At 46.5% G+C, this 17,847-nt stretch overlaps 1 protein-coding gene across 1 annotated transcript in view; it reads right to left on the minus strand.

Moving 5' to 3' along the window:
- The window catches only part of sptlc3 (serine palmitoyltransferase, long chain base subunit 3), a 37,388-nt gene that overhangs the window by 4,112 nt on the left and 15,429 nt on the right, over nucleotides 1–17,847 (minus strand). The window contains exons 5-9 of the mRNA XM_020655597.3: nucleotides 14,977–15,101; nucleotides 11,683–11,776; nucleotides 8,487–8,592; nucleotides 6,286–6,505; nucleotides 3,462–3,588 (exon numbers count right to left, since the gene is read on the minus strand). Coding sequence (XP_020511253.2) covers nucleotides 3,462–3,588; nucleotides 6,286–6,505; nucleotides 8,487–8,592; nucleotides 11,683–11,776; nucleotides 14,977–15,101 — 672 coding nt within the window. The remainder of the gene's footprint in view (nucleotides 1–3,461; nucleotides 3,589–6,285; nucleotides 6,506–8,486; nucleotides 8,593–11,682; nucleotides 11,777–14,976; nucleotides 15,102–17,847) is intronic.

Below are 17,847 nucleotides of genomic sequence, written 5' to 3' on the forward strand. Positions count from 1 at the left end.
TAAAAGCCAACACAGTCGTCATAGCTTTGAACTCTAAAGGTTTGTCTCTATATTAGTCATTGTCTTTCCTCCCGAGACCCCCCCTTTCTGTCCGACATGGAAAGTCTCCTGCAGTGAGGTGCAAATCAGGAAGATTTCAGAGACAGTCTGCCTGAAGTCTTCTAGAAAATTCAGGAAGTCCTTCATGAAAAAGGCCTTACTTTACTGTGATAACTGTTTTTATGATTATCCAACAGTTGGAGGTTTTGCATACAACAGTAAAAATGTGCATCCTGTCAAGACGTTTTCAGGATTCAGGGAAAATCTCACGTGATTCCTTCAAATCTGGGATATGAAGGAGTTAGTAAAAATGCCAAGGAATGTCCAAATGGTTTTTCTAATTTTTTGTTTTAGTGATTTTTAAATTTTCTTTTTTTTCCTCTGTCATGATGCTTTTGATGTTGTGTGAAACACTTTGAATTGCCTTGTTGTTGAAATGTGCGACAGAAATAAACTTTCCTTACAGCTCTTAATAAAGAGTTCAGGTGTCTCTACTCTGCTGTGTTTGTTTTTCCCACACATTTGATCCTTAACTCCCTACATTTTCACACGAACAGCTGCACTTTCTACCTTTTGCAATGTCAAAACAATCTTTATCGTTTTTGATTTGCATTTCTGCACTTGGCCTCTGAAACATCACGGCCGATTTCAACCTCGATCGACAGAATAAAAACACACAGACGAGACAATTCCTGGCTGTTTGCTTCTGAGTATATCACACATGACAGACGTGTGAGGGATTTCTTCAAGAGGAAAAAGAAACGAGAAGGAAGCATGAAGGCGAGGCGTCCAGCAGATTCAGAGCAGAGAGACTGATTCACACGTTGCAGGACAGTTATTATTTTCACTCTGTTGTTCTGTGATTAGAAGTCAGATGTTTAAGTTTAATCATGAGCTGAGCTTCAGATATTTTCACACACAAACATCCGCTAGAAAATATACTTTCACTTTGAGACTGTGACAACATTTCAAAAATGAGTCTGCAACACTTTCCCTCCAGGAGTTGAATCAGATCCTCATCATTTTACCACGATCAGGTGTCTCTACTTACTCCCGAGCAATGACATGTTTATCTTTTGCCACCCCTGAAGCGTTCTCTTGCTGTGCATCTCATCCTGGAGTCCTGCGCCTCCATCTGGGCCGCCCCAGCCTCCACGATGAACACACTCATGATTACAGCTGCAGCAGCAGATGGTTCAAGTTTTGTGCGTCTGGCGGCGTCATATACACACACCGACATGATGCCAAATGAGGGATTGCAAATTGTATACGATGGATTTTAAAACCACTAGAGCGAAGCCACGACGGAAAAAAGCATACAAATAATGCTTAAGCCTCTCGTGTATTTCAGGTTAGTGTATCAGAAACTCAATCACAGTCAGCATGTGCAGCCTGTCCTGCTAACCCCCCCATGTTTCTGAACGCATCACCGGGGGGGTCGGCTGCTCGGCGGCTGCAGCACAGCTCTGTTTCTCTCTGATTACCTGGGAACAGATTGGCAGTTCTTTCACGGGGATGTTAGAGTGTGTTTTTAAATCCCCTTATCTCAGCAGAGAGAGAGAGCGAGAAGGAAAAAACACAACTCTCAGGCAGCTGCCAAAAAAGCACAGAACCCATTTTGTAAATTGTTCCTCTCTGCTAAGATAGAGGGCACGGAGGTCAGGAAGCTGCTGCTAGGCGCACACATCATCAGAGGAGGTGAGAATGTGTGGAGCTTCCTGTCAGTCAGGTTTGTCTTATTTCAGAGGTGTTTGCTTTAAACGTGTGAAATTCAACATCAACAAGAAAGAGGAGGAGAGGAGGAGGATTTCAAGAAAGTAGATTTAAAACAAGTCTTAGAGCTTTGTGACAGACACTGGAGCTGTTGTTTTTTTTTTTTTTTTTTTAAATCTGCACTGTTTGCTTGTTCCCTCGCTCGAGAAAGACACGTCAGGACTGATTTTTCCACAACAGCTACTTCACACAGCTACGTCAGATGCAAAGCATGCCTGGTTCAGAGCCAGAGGAGGAAGTTACTCACCTCTACATGAAGCTACAATATACCTCAACTATAAGACCCGGGGACTCAGTCCTTAAAGAAGGTGCTTCTTTTAAAGGGTCAGATTTTAGAAGAGGAAGTGGGACAGAGGCTGGGTGATCTTAGATCTTATGTCTGACCTGTAAATCTTAATAAAATATATAAAAAAAGACATGCTCATCCGTCAGTGGGTGCTGGATCCAAAAACAGGAACGAAAACAAGATCCTGCACACCAAGAAGATCCTGTTTGAAAGGATTTATTGATAAGTGACGTTTCGAGCAAACATGCACCAACACCAGTGTCCTGGCTGAAGCCAACATCTCCACCATCGCTGCTACAATCACACAAAACCAGCTGAGATGGTCACATGAGCCGCCTGCTTCTAATCCCAGCCGCTCACACGACAACATGCACTAGGAGGCCAAAAGAAAAGGTTAAAGGAAGAACCTGAAATATAACAACGACCTCCAACGCCCTGCAGAAGACAAACGCAGACAGAGAAAAAGAGAGATCCATCCAAACTAAACCAAACTACCACCACAACCCACTTTATCTAAATCGCCAACAGGGTACCCCGTGCACAGCCTAAACACATTCTCAAGTGCGCACGGTTGCAGGAACATACCACAAAAAATAAATTAAAAAATGACTATTTTTTTATCACATTTATACAATGTGTTTGGCCTGCCGCTTCCTCAGGTTCGCCCAGCCCACCCCCTGCTCACACTGCACCAGAATATGTGGCTTAAGAACCCGTTTATTCGGCCACTTGATGAAGACCCACAAGGACCAAGACGGAGGACATTGATACTCAACCCCAAGTGACCGCCTGTCTTGGACTCTAAGTCCTGTAGATTTGGGTATAAACTGAATCACTACCTGCTATTTACTTCCTGAAACTTCCTCCACCACAACACGCTCTACCTCTACTCACACTCCTTCTATGACGACTACAACCAAACTACACCAGCTGATGGAGAATCGCTGCGACTGCTCTTGTATTTACTACTTCCCTGCACAAGTGTCTGATGTCATTAAGGCAGAAACTTTTCAGAGGGAACACACTTCCTCACAACACACACGTGTGTTCATGGACTGCAGCCCCCCCCTCCTCTCTCTTTCTACCTCTGCAGACCCCCTTTAATCGTTTCCACATTTTCTGACTGGGCAGCTGTTTGTCTTCCCCTGCAGCTCTGGACTCACGCCTCATGCTAACATTGGTTCTGTCCTCTGGATCTGGTTTGCTTTTGTTTCCATTAAAAATTACACAAATGGTGTAAAAACGTTCATAACAGCCAGACATCATATTTTTCAGTCTGAAGAGCATCAGGGTTGACTGAGTGTGTGTGCACAATTAGACTGAGATTGAGGGTGACATTCAGTGGAAGGAGCCAGACACTCACCCTCTGTGCTGCCATCTTTTCCCATGATGCACTTCATGGCACGCATGATCTGCTCGGTGACGGGAGGCGACATGGCCGAGGCGTACACCGAACTGTGAGAATGACAGCGCAGGTAGTCGACCAGCTCCTGCAAAGTAGGACACAGGGACACACAGATGATCAGCAGGGATATAAAAGAACGCAGCAGAACACCTTTTCAGGTTAAAACAGATTCTGAGATGTTTGGTAGAAGAAGCATTGTTATGGCTTTATTGCTGGAGGGATTTCTGACCCTCTTCTTCTCCTGGGTAAGAGGCTCACATGTGCAGACGGAGAAGATGCATCTGGCTAGTTGGAGAAAGACCCTTCAGTCACTTTGACTATTCTGACATCATGTGTGAACGAGCTCCTGATATTCTCCCAGATCGACTCTGAGAATGAGCGCAGACTCAAGACCGCCCCGCTCTTTGCTCCTAAATGTCAGCAGGAGATTAATTCTGTGGTTTTTAAAGAGAGGAGCAGGATTTCAGGGAACTGATTCAAGTGTGTGTGTGTGTGTGTTTGTACGGTGTGTGTACGGTGTGTGTGTGTGTGTACGGTGTGTGTGTACGGTGTGTGTGTACGGTGTGTGTGTACGGTGTGTGTGTGTGTGTGTGTGTGTGTGTGTGTGTGTGTGTGTGTACGGTGTGTGTGTGTGTGTGTGTGTGTGTGTGTGTGTGTGTGTGTGTGTGTGTGTGTGTGTGTGTGTGTACGGTGTGTGTGTGTGTGTGTGTGTGTGTGTGTGTGTGTGTGTGTGTGTGTGTGTGTGTGTGTGTGTGTGTGTGTGTCTGAGGTCGGGCCTGGAGCTGTGATGGGCTGCTGCTCAGTGGCTGAGCGGTGGCCAGCGGGTGCAGGGTGATGACACGTAGCCGGAGATGCTGTCTGGCCACCATTTCCACTCACCGCCATCTGTCCTCCCCACTGGGCGGCGGCTGCGGCTTCCTCACACACACACACACACACTCACACACACTTAGAGGGGAAGGGATTTTAAGGGGAAATGCTCAAACGTCGGATAAGAACCCTGAAACAACCTGACATCTGTTTTAGTTTAAGGCGGAGGGATTTTCACCGCTTTAGGGCCCCGGAGGATTTCAGAGCGACCAAGATAAACCAGTTAAGACAAACGTGTCCGAAATCCATCTCACATCTGCGGGCGAAGAGTGACGGCTCGGAGTGTTTTTCTCAGCCGCATGTTGGCTGCGATGCTGATGTGGAGATGCATGTCATGAACGACCACAGAGCAGGAGGAGAGCCAGAAGAGCACACACAGGCGGACGTATTTAATATAGTAATTTCAGCGCCTCAGAGCGAAGGGTTAATGAATCAAACCGCCTTCACGAGAGGTTACAGAGAATTAGAAAGGAGCCTGGAGCGTATTTATTCTGGTACTCTCATAAAATAGCTATAACATGACTGTTTTCCAGAACACATCTGCTGGGTCTTATGTAGGATTTGGGGGGATTTCACCACAACAACAAATACGTCGAATCTAAAGGCTTTCTCTCTCCCTCTCTCACTTTACTGCGGCCAGCTGTCAAACCAGGCGCAGTGTTCGTACTTCAAACATTATCATGCTTGTTAAAAGTCATCCTGTTAAAATCTGGAGCGCAGTTCCGACGCCCGCCACAAGAAGGGGCTGGCCCAGTGCCAGCTTTACCTTCTGATTATGGCAGAGCCGACACGAGGGCGACGGCAGGAAGAGTCCCTCTACGAGCGGCCTAATTCGAGCAGCATGGCCGTTTCCTCTGCTGCTTTCTAATCAACTGCCACAAGAGCGCCGTGGTTATGTACTAAAGTGTACTTTTTAATGGAGTAGAGAGGGATTAAAAAGGCCCCCGAGTCACAGCCGGGGGAACATTTGTGGGACACATGAGCGGGTTAGAAAGAGGTGATGGAGTGTGTACCGTTTAGTCCCCGTTCACCTAGAAACAGTTTTAATATAATGAGGACGATGTGTTATAAACGGCAGGTATTTATTTTGAATAAAGACGATCAATCCAAGGCTGGGATTATTATAATGAAGGCTTAAAGGTGGAGTCTGCAGCATGTTTCGTTGCAGTTTGTAAACACCACATTCAAACTGGACCCCTCCTCCCGGGCTCACACACAGAACAAAGGAGACAGCCATTGTTGTAGTCATCCATCTACTTGAATACGGCGCTGTGTGTGAGTGTAATGCACGTGTGTAAGGCTACCGTTTCAAAAAGGAACGGCTATTTAGTGATCTACGTTTTCAAACCTTTGCACTCTGGGACACATTTTCAAAACTATTGGTTTTCAGGCACTGGTTGTCGCCGTCGTGTAGACATGAAGCCGAAATGCAGCTAAGTTGTTGAAACAAAGAGCTGCTCTGCCTTCAAAATAAACGTGTGGAGGAAAAGTAAGTCTCACACCTACACAAAACTTTCAGCCTGAGCTGCATGTATGAACGCAAACTGACACATATTTTTCACTCCGACTTCAAACCGCCCTCAAAGTCTGCATGAAGCGACCATTGTGCATGAATGAAGCTGCCTCATACTTTTTCTGAAAACCAGTATGTTCTTTTACACTTGTTTGTTAAGACAATAAAAGTTAATACGACGGCAAAAAACGGTCATGATCGTGTCCGATTCAGTTGCTCTGGACGCCGAGCAGATGTAAAGGGGAGCCTGTCCTGAAATTTCTTGAAATGTTCAAGCTGTGTGAAAAAAAACTTTGGATACTTTCATAATAACAAAATCTGGATAATAATATTTAGAAAACTGATGATGAGGGAGAAAGAGAAAACAGAAAAAGGTTAAATCCAAAGATCAACGAGCACCTTTTTCCCTGCGATGTAGCCTCCAGCGGCCCCAAAGCTCTTGGTCAAGGTTCCCATCATTACGTCCACGTCGGCCGGGTTGACGTCAAACAGCTCGGTCACGCCCCTCCCCGACCGCCCCACCGCTCCGATGCTGTGGGCCTCATCCAGGTACAGGTAGGCTTTATACTTCTTCTTCAGAGCGACGATCTCTGGAAGTCGCACCACTGAGCCCTCCATGCTGATGACGCAGAAACACACAGTTATAAAAAAACACATATTTAATCAAGTGAACACAAAACTCTCAAACTGTGAAGAAGCAGAGAATCCGACCCTGACCTTGCTCTATCCTCTGCAGGGCTCATGCATCCTCCCACCTCTCTCTTATCTCATGCAAACCTTTCAAGGCTTCAAAAACACAGCACACATGTACGAGCTAACACTGAGAACGTCTGCAGCCTGAATGACAGGACGCAGAGGTAGACCAGGACCCGTGTTAGACCGGACTTCAAAGGGCCCATGATGTAACTTAAGCACGCTCCCTCTTTATCTGAAACCTTTTGATGTGATGGAGGAAGTATTAGTCCTCTCTGTGGTGTAACTAAAGTGGCTTTTCTTTAATGTCTGAGCCTGACCTTTGGTGATAGAGGCGGTCTGATGATGAGCGATGAGGTTGTCTCTTAAATTTGCAGCATTTTTGTGGAACGAGTAAAAGAATTCAAACCAACTAATGGAAGGTTTTATTCCTAATTTTACCGGATTTCTTTTTAAGTCAAACAATAAAGTTGCTGAATTCTCATATAGACATAAAACCTCCATCAACAGACTGACTTTTAGACAATAGCCTACAACATCTTAAAGCTATGACTCATTTTGAGTTGTACTTTCGGTAGGATGGCGTGCCCTGGCAACCCGTAGGCTCATACACTGGTACACCTTTATATATGTGGCAGTTCTAAGTCTGCTCCCGATACTACCTCTGTGTTTTTATCATGCAGAGAAGCACCGCAGTATGTCCTCCTTCTAACTTTAGATTCTGCTCCTGAATGCTCTGGATTTGTTTGGACCAGAGAAGGTAGGCGCTTTTAAGACACGCCCCCACACAACCGTTTTGGACGCCCCTCGGTTTGTCAGATATGAGAGCAGTTATCAGGTCAACAGGTGTTGCAGCGATGGAAGCGGTCAAGAGAAGTGGTTCAGATAGAAGTGATTGTACCCGACCTAAAAAGCCTCTGCATGTTTCTAATAAGCTCCACGAGCAGAAACGTGCTCAAACTAGGATCAATATTGGAGATGCTTTTGAAAAATGGAGAGAGGTTAGAACACAGAAAGGTTTACAGACCCATGCAGAGCTGGATAAACACTGAAGCTTCAGAGTCCACCACATGGTGACCTGAGTGAGCATCCACTCTAGAGAGGAGGGGGGGGGAGACAGCTCTCTATGATGTTCAGAATTTAGACTGCAGTACCCATTTTAAACACTAGGGGTCAGAGCTACATACTGCTCCTTTAAATTGTGTCAAACCTGCAGGTCACACACACATCAGGGATCATGGTTGAGCACGTGTTCTTGCTCTGATGTGCAGATATGTCAGGCCGAGCGAGAGAAGAAATGTGTGTTATAAACAGTCTGCGTTGTAGCCGAGTCAATCTCTGTGTGAGCTAATGAGCAGATGGAGAGGGTCACTAAGACTCAGGGACAGACACACAATACCTTTCTCCTTTCTGCGGTAATCAAACGACACACACACACACACACACACACACACACACACACACACACACACACACACACACACACACACACACACACACACACACACACACACACACACACACACACACACACACACACACACACACACACACACACACACACACACACACACACACACACACACACACACACACACACACACACACACACACACACACACACACACACACACACACACAGCCTATTATTCAAGGGCAGAGAGGGAAGCAATTGAGGAAGAGAGCATTAGAGGAACGGCTAAACACAGGCTGGAGGCTGCACTCAGGTTACAAATGAGGGTTTCTACCTGAGTCTTTCTCTGCATAACTCTGCAAAAGACCACCTGGAAGCACGTACTTACAGAGAGTGAGGCTAAAGAAGGATGTAACCAGAGATACGTGTGTGTAAAGGTAAATAAAAGCAGTGTGTGTGTGTGTGTGTGTGTGTGTGTGTATAAAGGGCTTACCTATAGATGCCTTCCACCATGATGAGGATCTTCTTCCAGGGTCTGTGGGTCCTAGGCTGACCTGAGACCACCGCTTCTCGTAGCATCTTCTCCAGACTGTGCATGTCTGACACACACACACACAAACACACACGCAGAACAGAAGGAGGAAGAGGAAAATAAGGAAGAAGAGAAAGTGGCAGAGGAGAAGGGGGAACAGGGGGACAGGAAAAAGGAAGAAGATGAGAAAGAGGAGATATGACAGAGGAGGAGAAGGAGAAAGAGAACAGAGATTTCATCTTTAGTTCAGTATTCAGAATAAACAGATTTAGTTTACATCGATGTTCATATTTACAGCGTTGACAAACAGTCTCAGTGTTCTGATCCTCTGAGTGAATCATCAGAAAAGTAGAAATGTTCAAAGAGTTTCAGATTGAGCCGAGCTTTGTCCAGTTGTTTGTGCAAAGATCCGTTCATTTGATGTTTTTGTACAAAGTTTAGAATCAAAAGTTTCATTTTTACAAGACATGAGAGATGTTTTTGTGTCAAATATTTTGGGCTCTGGTTTCAGGGATAGTGAAAAACTGCACTGACACTTTTGTGCACACGCCAGCAGATGGCAGTGTTGAGCTGTAGGAGGAAAATTCAAAGTCTGACTGCAGTCTGAACATTTCTGGAGCAGTGGTTAAACACCACGTCACAGCTGCTGATCATCTGTCAAAGATGATCTATATCGCTCCATCAGCACAGGAACCGGTTCTCTAAAGAGTCGGAAATCATCAGGTTCACAATGTCTCTAAAAAATCAACATAAAGGAGACCTAACAGGGAAAGAGCACACAGGGCTGCCCTCGGCCAAAGTGATGACCCCCCTACAGGCGGGGTCACAAGACACACAAAATGTACGGTGACCCCTGAGTCTGATTCAAACACAAGTCATCACATAACAAGCAAATTGAACAAAAGATGTTTACCTAAAATATGTCACTCCAACCTGAAACCATTATTAATTTTCCCCGAGACCAGCTTCTCACACACAGACGCCTGAATTACACACATGCACAAACAGGACCTGTGGACGTACATTCATGGAGAGATGTCAGAGTGGGCGGGGCTTCTACACAGGGAGAACTGCAAGGCAGTGCCCGGTGACCTGGCACCTCTCTAGAAACCAGCCTAACTTCCACACCATGGTCCTTATCGGGACTCCTTGTCAACAAATATATAATAAAATATGAGTAGCAGCTAGACAACTAGCTCAACAAGAGTCCCTGAAGTGTTTACAAACAGTAACACTCCTTGTCCCAGTAAACAGGAGCAGAGCGAGTGGAGTGTGCACTAATTGATCGATTGCGTCATCTCGCAGCATGTGCGCAAATATGAGGGACCCCCCCCCCATATCTGTTGAGGGAGGGGCGGGCCCGTGTGCACAGTCAAGAACGAGGAAGACATTCACAGTTAAGGACTGATTTAAGATTAGCCACAGTCTGATATGAGATCCTGCATTACTCAGCTCTATCCGTGACATGTCATTATCTTTTCATTGGCCCTGAGGCTGCACAAATGCTACAAACTTTTTCAAAAAAAAACGCAAACACTTGTAAGCAATTGAAAGAATTCCGGCCTTCAGAAGGAGTGTCCTTTATCTGCAGTTATTTGAAGTATTTCAACAAACAAGCCTGACAGCGACAGACCGGACAAACCAGTTCTGCTGCCTCTGAGTATGAAACTGCATCTCTGTCAAAGATACCACAGGGCAAATATCTCCAACAGCAAAAACAAAGGAGCTCAGAAAATTCAGAGTCAGGCTGCAACAATGAATATTTAACTGTGTTACTTAATGATTCTTTACTTATGAGCTGTTGTGGTTCACTTGATTTGTTTAAACACATTCATTACCTCTTTGTTCCCCGAGTGTTTTTAAAGGTTTTGCTCTGTGATCTTAGTGTGTGCTGCAGAGTTCCAATAAACTAGATTATTTTGTAAGTATGAGAGAGAATAGAAACAGTGGCTGCATGTTGGTGCAGTGGTTAGTGCTGTCCCATCACAGCGAGGAGGTTCCAGGTTTGAATCCCCGTCTGCATGTTCTCCCCGTGCATGTGTGGGTTCTATCCGTCTTCCTCCCACAGTCCAAAGACATGCTTGTTAGGTTAACTGCTGACTCTAAATTCAGTGAATGTGAGTGTGTCAGGTTGTCTGTCTCTATATCTCAGCCCTGTGATTGGCTGGTGACCAGTCCAGGGTGTAACCCCGACTCTTGACCAATGACAGCTGGTATCGGCTCCAGCCAACCATGACCCTAAACTGGAAAAGTGGAATAGATGAATAGATGCTTCTGCGTCATGTTAATTCATTGTCTGTTGTGGGTTCTGCTGTTTGTGCTTTCATGTAAACGTTGTCTCTACAGCGATACCTTGCATGTAAAATTGAGTATTCCTGTTCAAACAAAGGTTGAACATTGTTTAAAAAGAATCCCTCTTGGTATGTAGAAGTGGCCTTCACTAATAACAGAGAGCCAGAGTTTCTTGCTCGGGGTTTCTGGAGGTAGGGAGGGGTCAGCCGCTCAGGAGCCTGAGGGCTGTGTGCCTTCAGACGGGCTCCTGGGACGCGCTCGCTCGGAGGACCCATAACCGACTCGGCTTGTACCTGTCAGGACACATTTGCTGCCAGAACACCGGCTCCTTCTAACTGTCTCCTGAAAGAGCTGTGCAATGCGAGCATGATGAACGTTGTATCATGGAGGCTTCATACTCTCCCTTATCATCTATTCACAATATGTAATTTGACAATTTAATAGTGAACAGATGGTTTAAGTAAGAGGCCATTTTCATTTAAATAGACTTCCTCTTTTTGTGCTGCTCGGCTGCTGATGGATAAAACACAGTCGTGACTGTAAACTGAACCCATTTCATTAAAGCCTTTTTTTACATTCGCTGCTGTAAACACTGAATTTTAAGTAGGTCTTCCCAGAGGCAAATCCTGCACCGCGCACAAAGTACTGAGTGTCTCACAGCAGCAACAGTTTGGAAGAAATGGAAGAAAAAAAATGCATGATGTGAGGAGAGTGTGCTGAACAAACAAAAATTCAAACAGCATCAGCAGACAATCTCTGGCAAAACGCATCGAATCAACAATGTTTGACTGGCATCGCCTATAACTGAAATAACAACGTGTTGCTGCGAGGCAGATGCAAACAAGACGTATGTTAGTGGACTCACTGTTGTGTTTGAACACCCGGATAGTCGCCCCTGACAGTCTGGCCCCGAGGATGAGAGACGTGTGATTGAGCTCATCACTCAGAATCAAACAACCCTGAAAATCAGAAGAGAGAAAAAAGTATCAAAGTAAGAACAACCGGTTAGTGAAGACTTTTTTTTTTTGTCGTGCAATAATCTGAGAACATATTTTAAATCGTTTTCTTTTAATTCTTTGAGGATTTTTTCAAGACCTCGTCAATGCACGGGCGTCTTAAAGAAGTCGTTCTCAACTGCTGAGTCCGGACCAAAGGTTATAACATTTTTTATTTCACTTTTTGTTCCTTTTTGTCTTCATTAGATCGGACAGCCGAAGAGAGACAGGAAATGTTGGGAAGACAGAGAGCAGCAAAGGGCCGAGGTTGGATCTGAACCCGGGGTCGCTGCAACAAGGACTACAGCCTCAGGCGTGGAACCTAACCGCTAGGCTATCCAGCGCCCCTCGCTTTGACTTTTTGTCGTCAACGAGAGGATCGTTTTATTTAGTTTAGCTGATGATTTGTTAATTCTGCTGCTCGTCCTCTCACAGACTCCGGCACCTGTAACCACCCCTGCCCCGTCCTCCACAACCTCCACTGGCTCCTCCCTCCCCCAGCGTATCTACTGTACGTCCTCTGAATGTTTACACCGTCACATCGTGCACTAAAAAATGTTTGTGGTTCTTCACTTTCTTCACGTCACAGGTTTCAGAATGGAGAGTATCGTGCTTCCATACAAATCAGAACGCAAATTAATTCAGCCATTCCGTGAAGTTCTCTCTGAAACATTAGCATATTTAAAACAGAAGCTCTGAGCATTTGACTGCATTAGTCAGAGTGGACTCGTGTAGAGGGGTTTTTTGTTGACACTGCTCAGTGACAGATACTCGGGAGTCTGGCCTGGGGTCCAGCTGGCCCGGTCCCTGGTCTACCAGCAGCTGTCACTATTATGTAGCTCTGCACGCACAGTGAGGACAGTCCCTGCTAAGCCTGTTCCTGCAAAGCCTGTTTCTGCTCACCCTTTACCTCCATAGCCTGTCTCTGCACAGGCTGTCACTGCAAATCCTGTTTCTGCACAGGCTGTTTCTGCACGTCTTGAATTGATGTGTAGACGCCGACCAGTATCACCCCTCAGATCCAGAGACAACAGAGGGACTAACAGACAAACAGTTCTGGAAATACATTCAGTCTAAACCCACTTCCTGTATTTGGGTTTCATTTTCACAGCGCAGCAGAAATTAATCTAATTAGCCAAGCTTTTGTTCCTTTCTTGCATATGGCCTAAATTAATGAATTACAGTCAACTAAACTCAGCTGTGAACAAGTCCCCACCGACCCCCATTAATTAAAATCATAATTAAACATAACAGTAGCTGGGAGGACGAGGCTCTGGGCATGAGTGCTCTCAGACACATTGACAAGACGGGGCAGGTTTTTTGTTAAGAGCACCACTCAGGGGGATGATTACCCAAACCCAGGCCTGTCTCACACAGACAGCCACGGGTTACCGGGGGCAACACACAGCATGAATATCTGTGATGTGACTGGACAGGAGGAAGCGGAGGCTGACTGTTTAAGCGATGAGAACGGGGTCGTTTATGCAGACCAAGAGGTGCAGCGGCTTCCCCCTATGGCTGCAGCCCACACAGTGACCCTGCAGGGGTCAAACCGCAGTGCCAACCCTATCCTACAGGGACAGGCTGTGCAGAGACAGGCTGATCAGAGACAGACTGTGCAGAGACAGGCTGTGCAGAGACAGGCTGATCAGAGACAGACTGTGCAGAGACAGCCTGATCAGGGACAGACTGTGCAGAGACAGACTGTGCAGAGACAGGCTGATCAGAGACAGACTGTGCAGAGACAGCCTGATCAGAGACAGGCTGTGCAGAGTCAGCCTGATCAGAGACAGACTGTGCAGAGACAGACTGTGCAGAGACAGACTGTGCAGAGACAGCCTGATCAGAGACAGACTGTGCAGAGACAGACTGTGCAGAGACAGGCTGTGCAGAGACAGCCTGATCAGGGACAGACTGTGCAGAGACAGACTGTGCAGAGACAGGCTGTGCAGAGACAGCCTGATCAGGGACAGACTGTGCAGAGACAGGCTGATCAGAGACAGACTGTGCAGAGACAGACTGTGCAGAGACAGGCTGATCAGAGACAGACTGTACAGAGACAGACTGTGCAGAGACAGACTGTGCAGAGACAGGCTGATCAGAGACAGACTGTGCAGAGACAGACTGTGCAGAGACAGGCTGATCAGAGACAGACTGTGCAGAGACAGACTGTGCAGAGACAGACTGTGCAGAGACAGACTGTGCAGAGACAGGCTGATCAGGGACAGACTGTGCAGAGACAGCCTGATCAGGGACAGACTGTGCAGAGACAGACTGTGCAGAGACAGCCTGATCAGGGACAGACTGTGCAGAGACAGACTGTGCAGAGACAGGCTGATCAGAGACAGACTGTGCAGAGACAGCCTGATCAGGGACAGACTGTGCAGAGACAGCCTGATCAGAGACAGACTGTGCAGAGACAGACTGTGCAGAGACAGCCTGATCAGAGACAGACTGTGCAGAGACAGACTGTGCAGAGACAGCCTGATCAGGGACAGACTGTGCAGAGACAGCCTGATCAGAGACAGACTGTGCAGAGACAGACTGTGCAGAGACAGCCTGATCAGGGACAGACTGTGCAGAGACAGACTGTGCAGAGACAGCCTGATCAGGCTTCAGTGTATATGACTTCCTGGGCTTTTGCAGCATGCCCCTAGTGGGCACTCAATGAACTGCAGGATTTTGCACTTTTGCATTGGCTTCTGTTTTTAACACTGGAGGTTGACGCTTTGGTTGATACGACTGATTTGACTGACTCAAGTTCGTACTGGTTTGAGATGTTTATCGCAGCAGCAGAACAAAGTTTGTGTTTGATCTGGACCCAAACCTCATCATTCCTCACAGTTTTGGTTTACATGCAAACATTTGGGGAGTTATCACATGTCTTAAACCACCAGTCAGAGCCTGCAGGTAGATGCTTGGTGGTGGCGGTGGTGGGGCTGAAAGCAAAGGTGTTGTACTAATGCAGAACTGGCAACAACAGAGAAGAGGGAGAGACGAGAAATCTTGCAGCATAAAATGTGGAGGATGTGATTGTCAGGTGATTGTGGATGATGTTGCTCACAGGCGTTGCTGCATTTTATTTGGGTCAGTTTTCAGAGTGCTATTCTCCCTACAGGGCAGCTTGAGGGCTGGGCTTGACGACAATGTGCAAAATCACAAACCTTGCCGACGAGTGCAGGAATGTTCATAGAGTTGGTGGCGAAACCCATCCCAAAAATCATGGAAGACTCCACGCCGAGGAACTCAGCCACAAGTTGCTCCAGCTCTTCGTGGATGCTCAGGTTACCTGCAAGAAATAAATCACAAACAAATAAGTCACCCTGACCCGGTCGCTGCACCTGCTGGTTTATCTGGTTAGTCATTTAGTCTCTCGGCTTTGTGTTCTTTATCATCCAATCACAAGTTTTGACGGAGATGAATGCCGACCTGATAAATGTGAAAAAGCCAGAAATGCACATCCTCACTCTCTGGGGGATTTGAAGAGATTTATAGAGATTCAAAAATGTGCTAAATTTACTGCCTTTTTTTCATCCCAGGTAATATTGAGTCAACTCCTGCGGGGGCTGAGGCGGTTGTTTATTGCCCCTCTTGACAGCTGGGGACCAAAAATTCATTTAAGAAAATTGATCAGATTGTAATCTGTCACCTGATGGGGTGTGTTTCTATTTTGTGCAATAAAAAGTGGGCTTTTGGGGGATCTCTGGGGTGCTTTAGGACTGCCCCTGTGGTCAGCGGATAAGAAGAAGGATTACTGTTATAATTGGAAGCTACAAGGAGAGAGGAAGGCAGTGGAAATTAAATATACAGTATTTTATTAAAGCTGGATCTGGGAAATGTTCTACATTATAGAAACAGACAGAAATGTATTACTTCAATAAATGCAAGAAGACCTACTGATATTAAACTGGATAAAACTTTACACTTTACTCGTCTCAAGCGGTAGGCCCGGGTTCACTTCCACTCGTGGCCCCCTTCCGCATGTCATTCCCCGCTCTCTCTCTCTGGTTTCTGACTCTATCCACTGTCCTCTCTTTCTCTCTGGTTTCAGACTCTATCCACTGTCCTCTCTCTCTCTGGTTTCTGACTCTATCCACTGTCCTCTCTCTCTCTCTGGTTTCAGACTCTATCCACTGTCCTCTCTCTCTCTGGTTTCTGACTCTATCCACTGTCCTCTCTCTCTCTCTGGTTTCAGACTCTATCCACTGTCCTCTCTCTCTCTGGTTTCTGACTCTATCCACTGTCCTCTCTCTCTCTGGTTTCTGACTCTATCCACTGTCCTCTCTCTCCCTGGTTTCTGACTCTATCCACTGTCCTCTCTCTCTCTGGTTTCTGACTCTATCCACTGTCCTCTCTCTCTCTGGTTTCTGACTCTATCCACTGTCCTCTCTCTCTGGTTTCAGACTCTATCCACTGTCCTCTCTCTCTCTCTGGTTTCAGACTCTATCCACTGTCCTCTCTCTCTCTGGTTTCAGACTCTATCCACTGTCCTCTCTCTCTCTGGTTTCAGACTCTATCCACTGTCCTCTCTCTCTCTCTGGTTTCTGACTCTATCCACTGTCCTCTCTCTCTCTCTGGTTTCTGACTCTATCCACTGTCCTCTCTCTCTCTCTGGTTTCTGACTCTATCCACTGTCCTCTCTCTCTGGTTTCTGACTCTATCCACTGTCCTCTCTCTCTCTCTGGTTTCTGACTCTATCCACTGTCCTCTCTCTCTGGTTTCTGACTCTATCCACTGTCCTCTCTCTCTGGTTTCTGACTCTATCCACTGTCCTCTCTCTCTCTCTGGTTTCAGACTCTATCCACTGTCCTCTCTCTCTCTCTGGTTTCTGACTCTATCCACTGTCCTCTCTCTCTCTCTGGTTTCTGACTCTATCCACTGTCCTCTCTCTCTCTCTGGTTTCTGACTCTATCCACTGTCCTCTCTCTCTCTCTGGTTTCAGACTCTATCCACTGTCCTCTCTCTCTCTCTGGTTTCTGACTCTATCCACTGTCCTCTCTCTCTGGTTTCTGACTCTATCCACTGTCCTCTCTCTCTCTGGTTTCTGACTCTATCCACTGTCCTCTCTCTCTCTCTGGTTTCAGACTCTATCCACTGTCCTCTCTCTCTCTGGTTTCTGACTCTATCCACTGTCCTCTCTCTCTCTCTGGTTTCAGACTCTATCCACTGTCCTCTCTCTCTCTGGTTTCTGACTCTATCCACTGTCCTCTCTCTCTCTGGTTTCAGACTCTACCCACTGTCCTCTCTCTCTGGTTTCTGACTCTATCCACTGTCCTCTCTCTCTGGTTTCTGACTCTATCCACTGTCCTCTCTCTCTCTGGTTTCTGACTCTATCCACTGTCCTCTCTCTCTCTCTGGTTTCAGACTCTATCCACTGTCCTCTCTCTCTCTCTGGTTTCAGACTCTATCCACTGTCCTCTCTCTCTCTGGTTTCTGACTCTATCCACTGTCCTCTCTCTCTCTCTGGTTTCAGACTCTATCCACTGTCCTCTCTCTCTCTGGTTTCAGACTCTATCCACTGTCCTCTCTCTCTCTCTGGTTTCTGACTCTATCCACTGTCCTCTCTCTCTCTCTGGTTTCAGACTCTATCCACTGTCCTCTCTCTCTGGTTTCTGACTCTATCCACTGTCCTCTCTCTCTCTCTGGTTTCTGACTCTATCCACTGTCCTCTCTCTCTCTGGTTTCTGTCTCTATCCACTGTCCTCTCTCTCTGGTTTCTGACTCTATCCACTGTCCTCTCTCTCTGGTTTCAGACTCTATCCACTGTCCTCTCTCTCTGGTTTCAGACTCTATCCACTGTCCTCTCTCTCTCTCTGGTTTCTGACTCTATCCACTGTCCTCTCTCTCTCTGGTTTCAGACTCTATCCACTGTCCTCTCTCTCTGGTTTCAGACTCTATCCACTGTCCTCTCTCTCTCTCTGGTTTCTGACTCTATCCACTGTCCTCTCTCTCTGGTTTCAGACTCTATCCACTGTCCTCTCTCTCTCTCTGGTTTCTGACTCTATCCACTGTCCTCTCTCTCTGGTTTCTGACTC

Source organism: Labrus bergylta, chromosome 10, assembly GCF_963930695.1.
Source record: "Labrus bergylta chromosome 10, fLabBer1.1, whole genome shotgun sequence".
Lineage (NCBI taxonomy): Eukaryota > Metazoa > Chordata > Actinopteri > Labriformes > Labridae > Labrus > Labrus bergylta.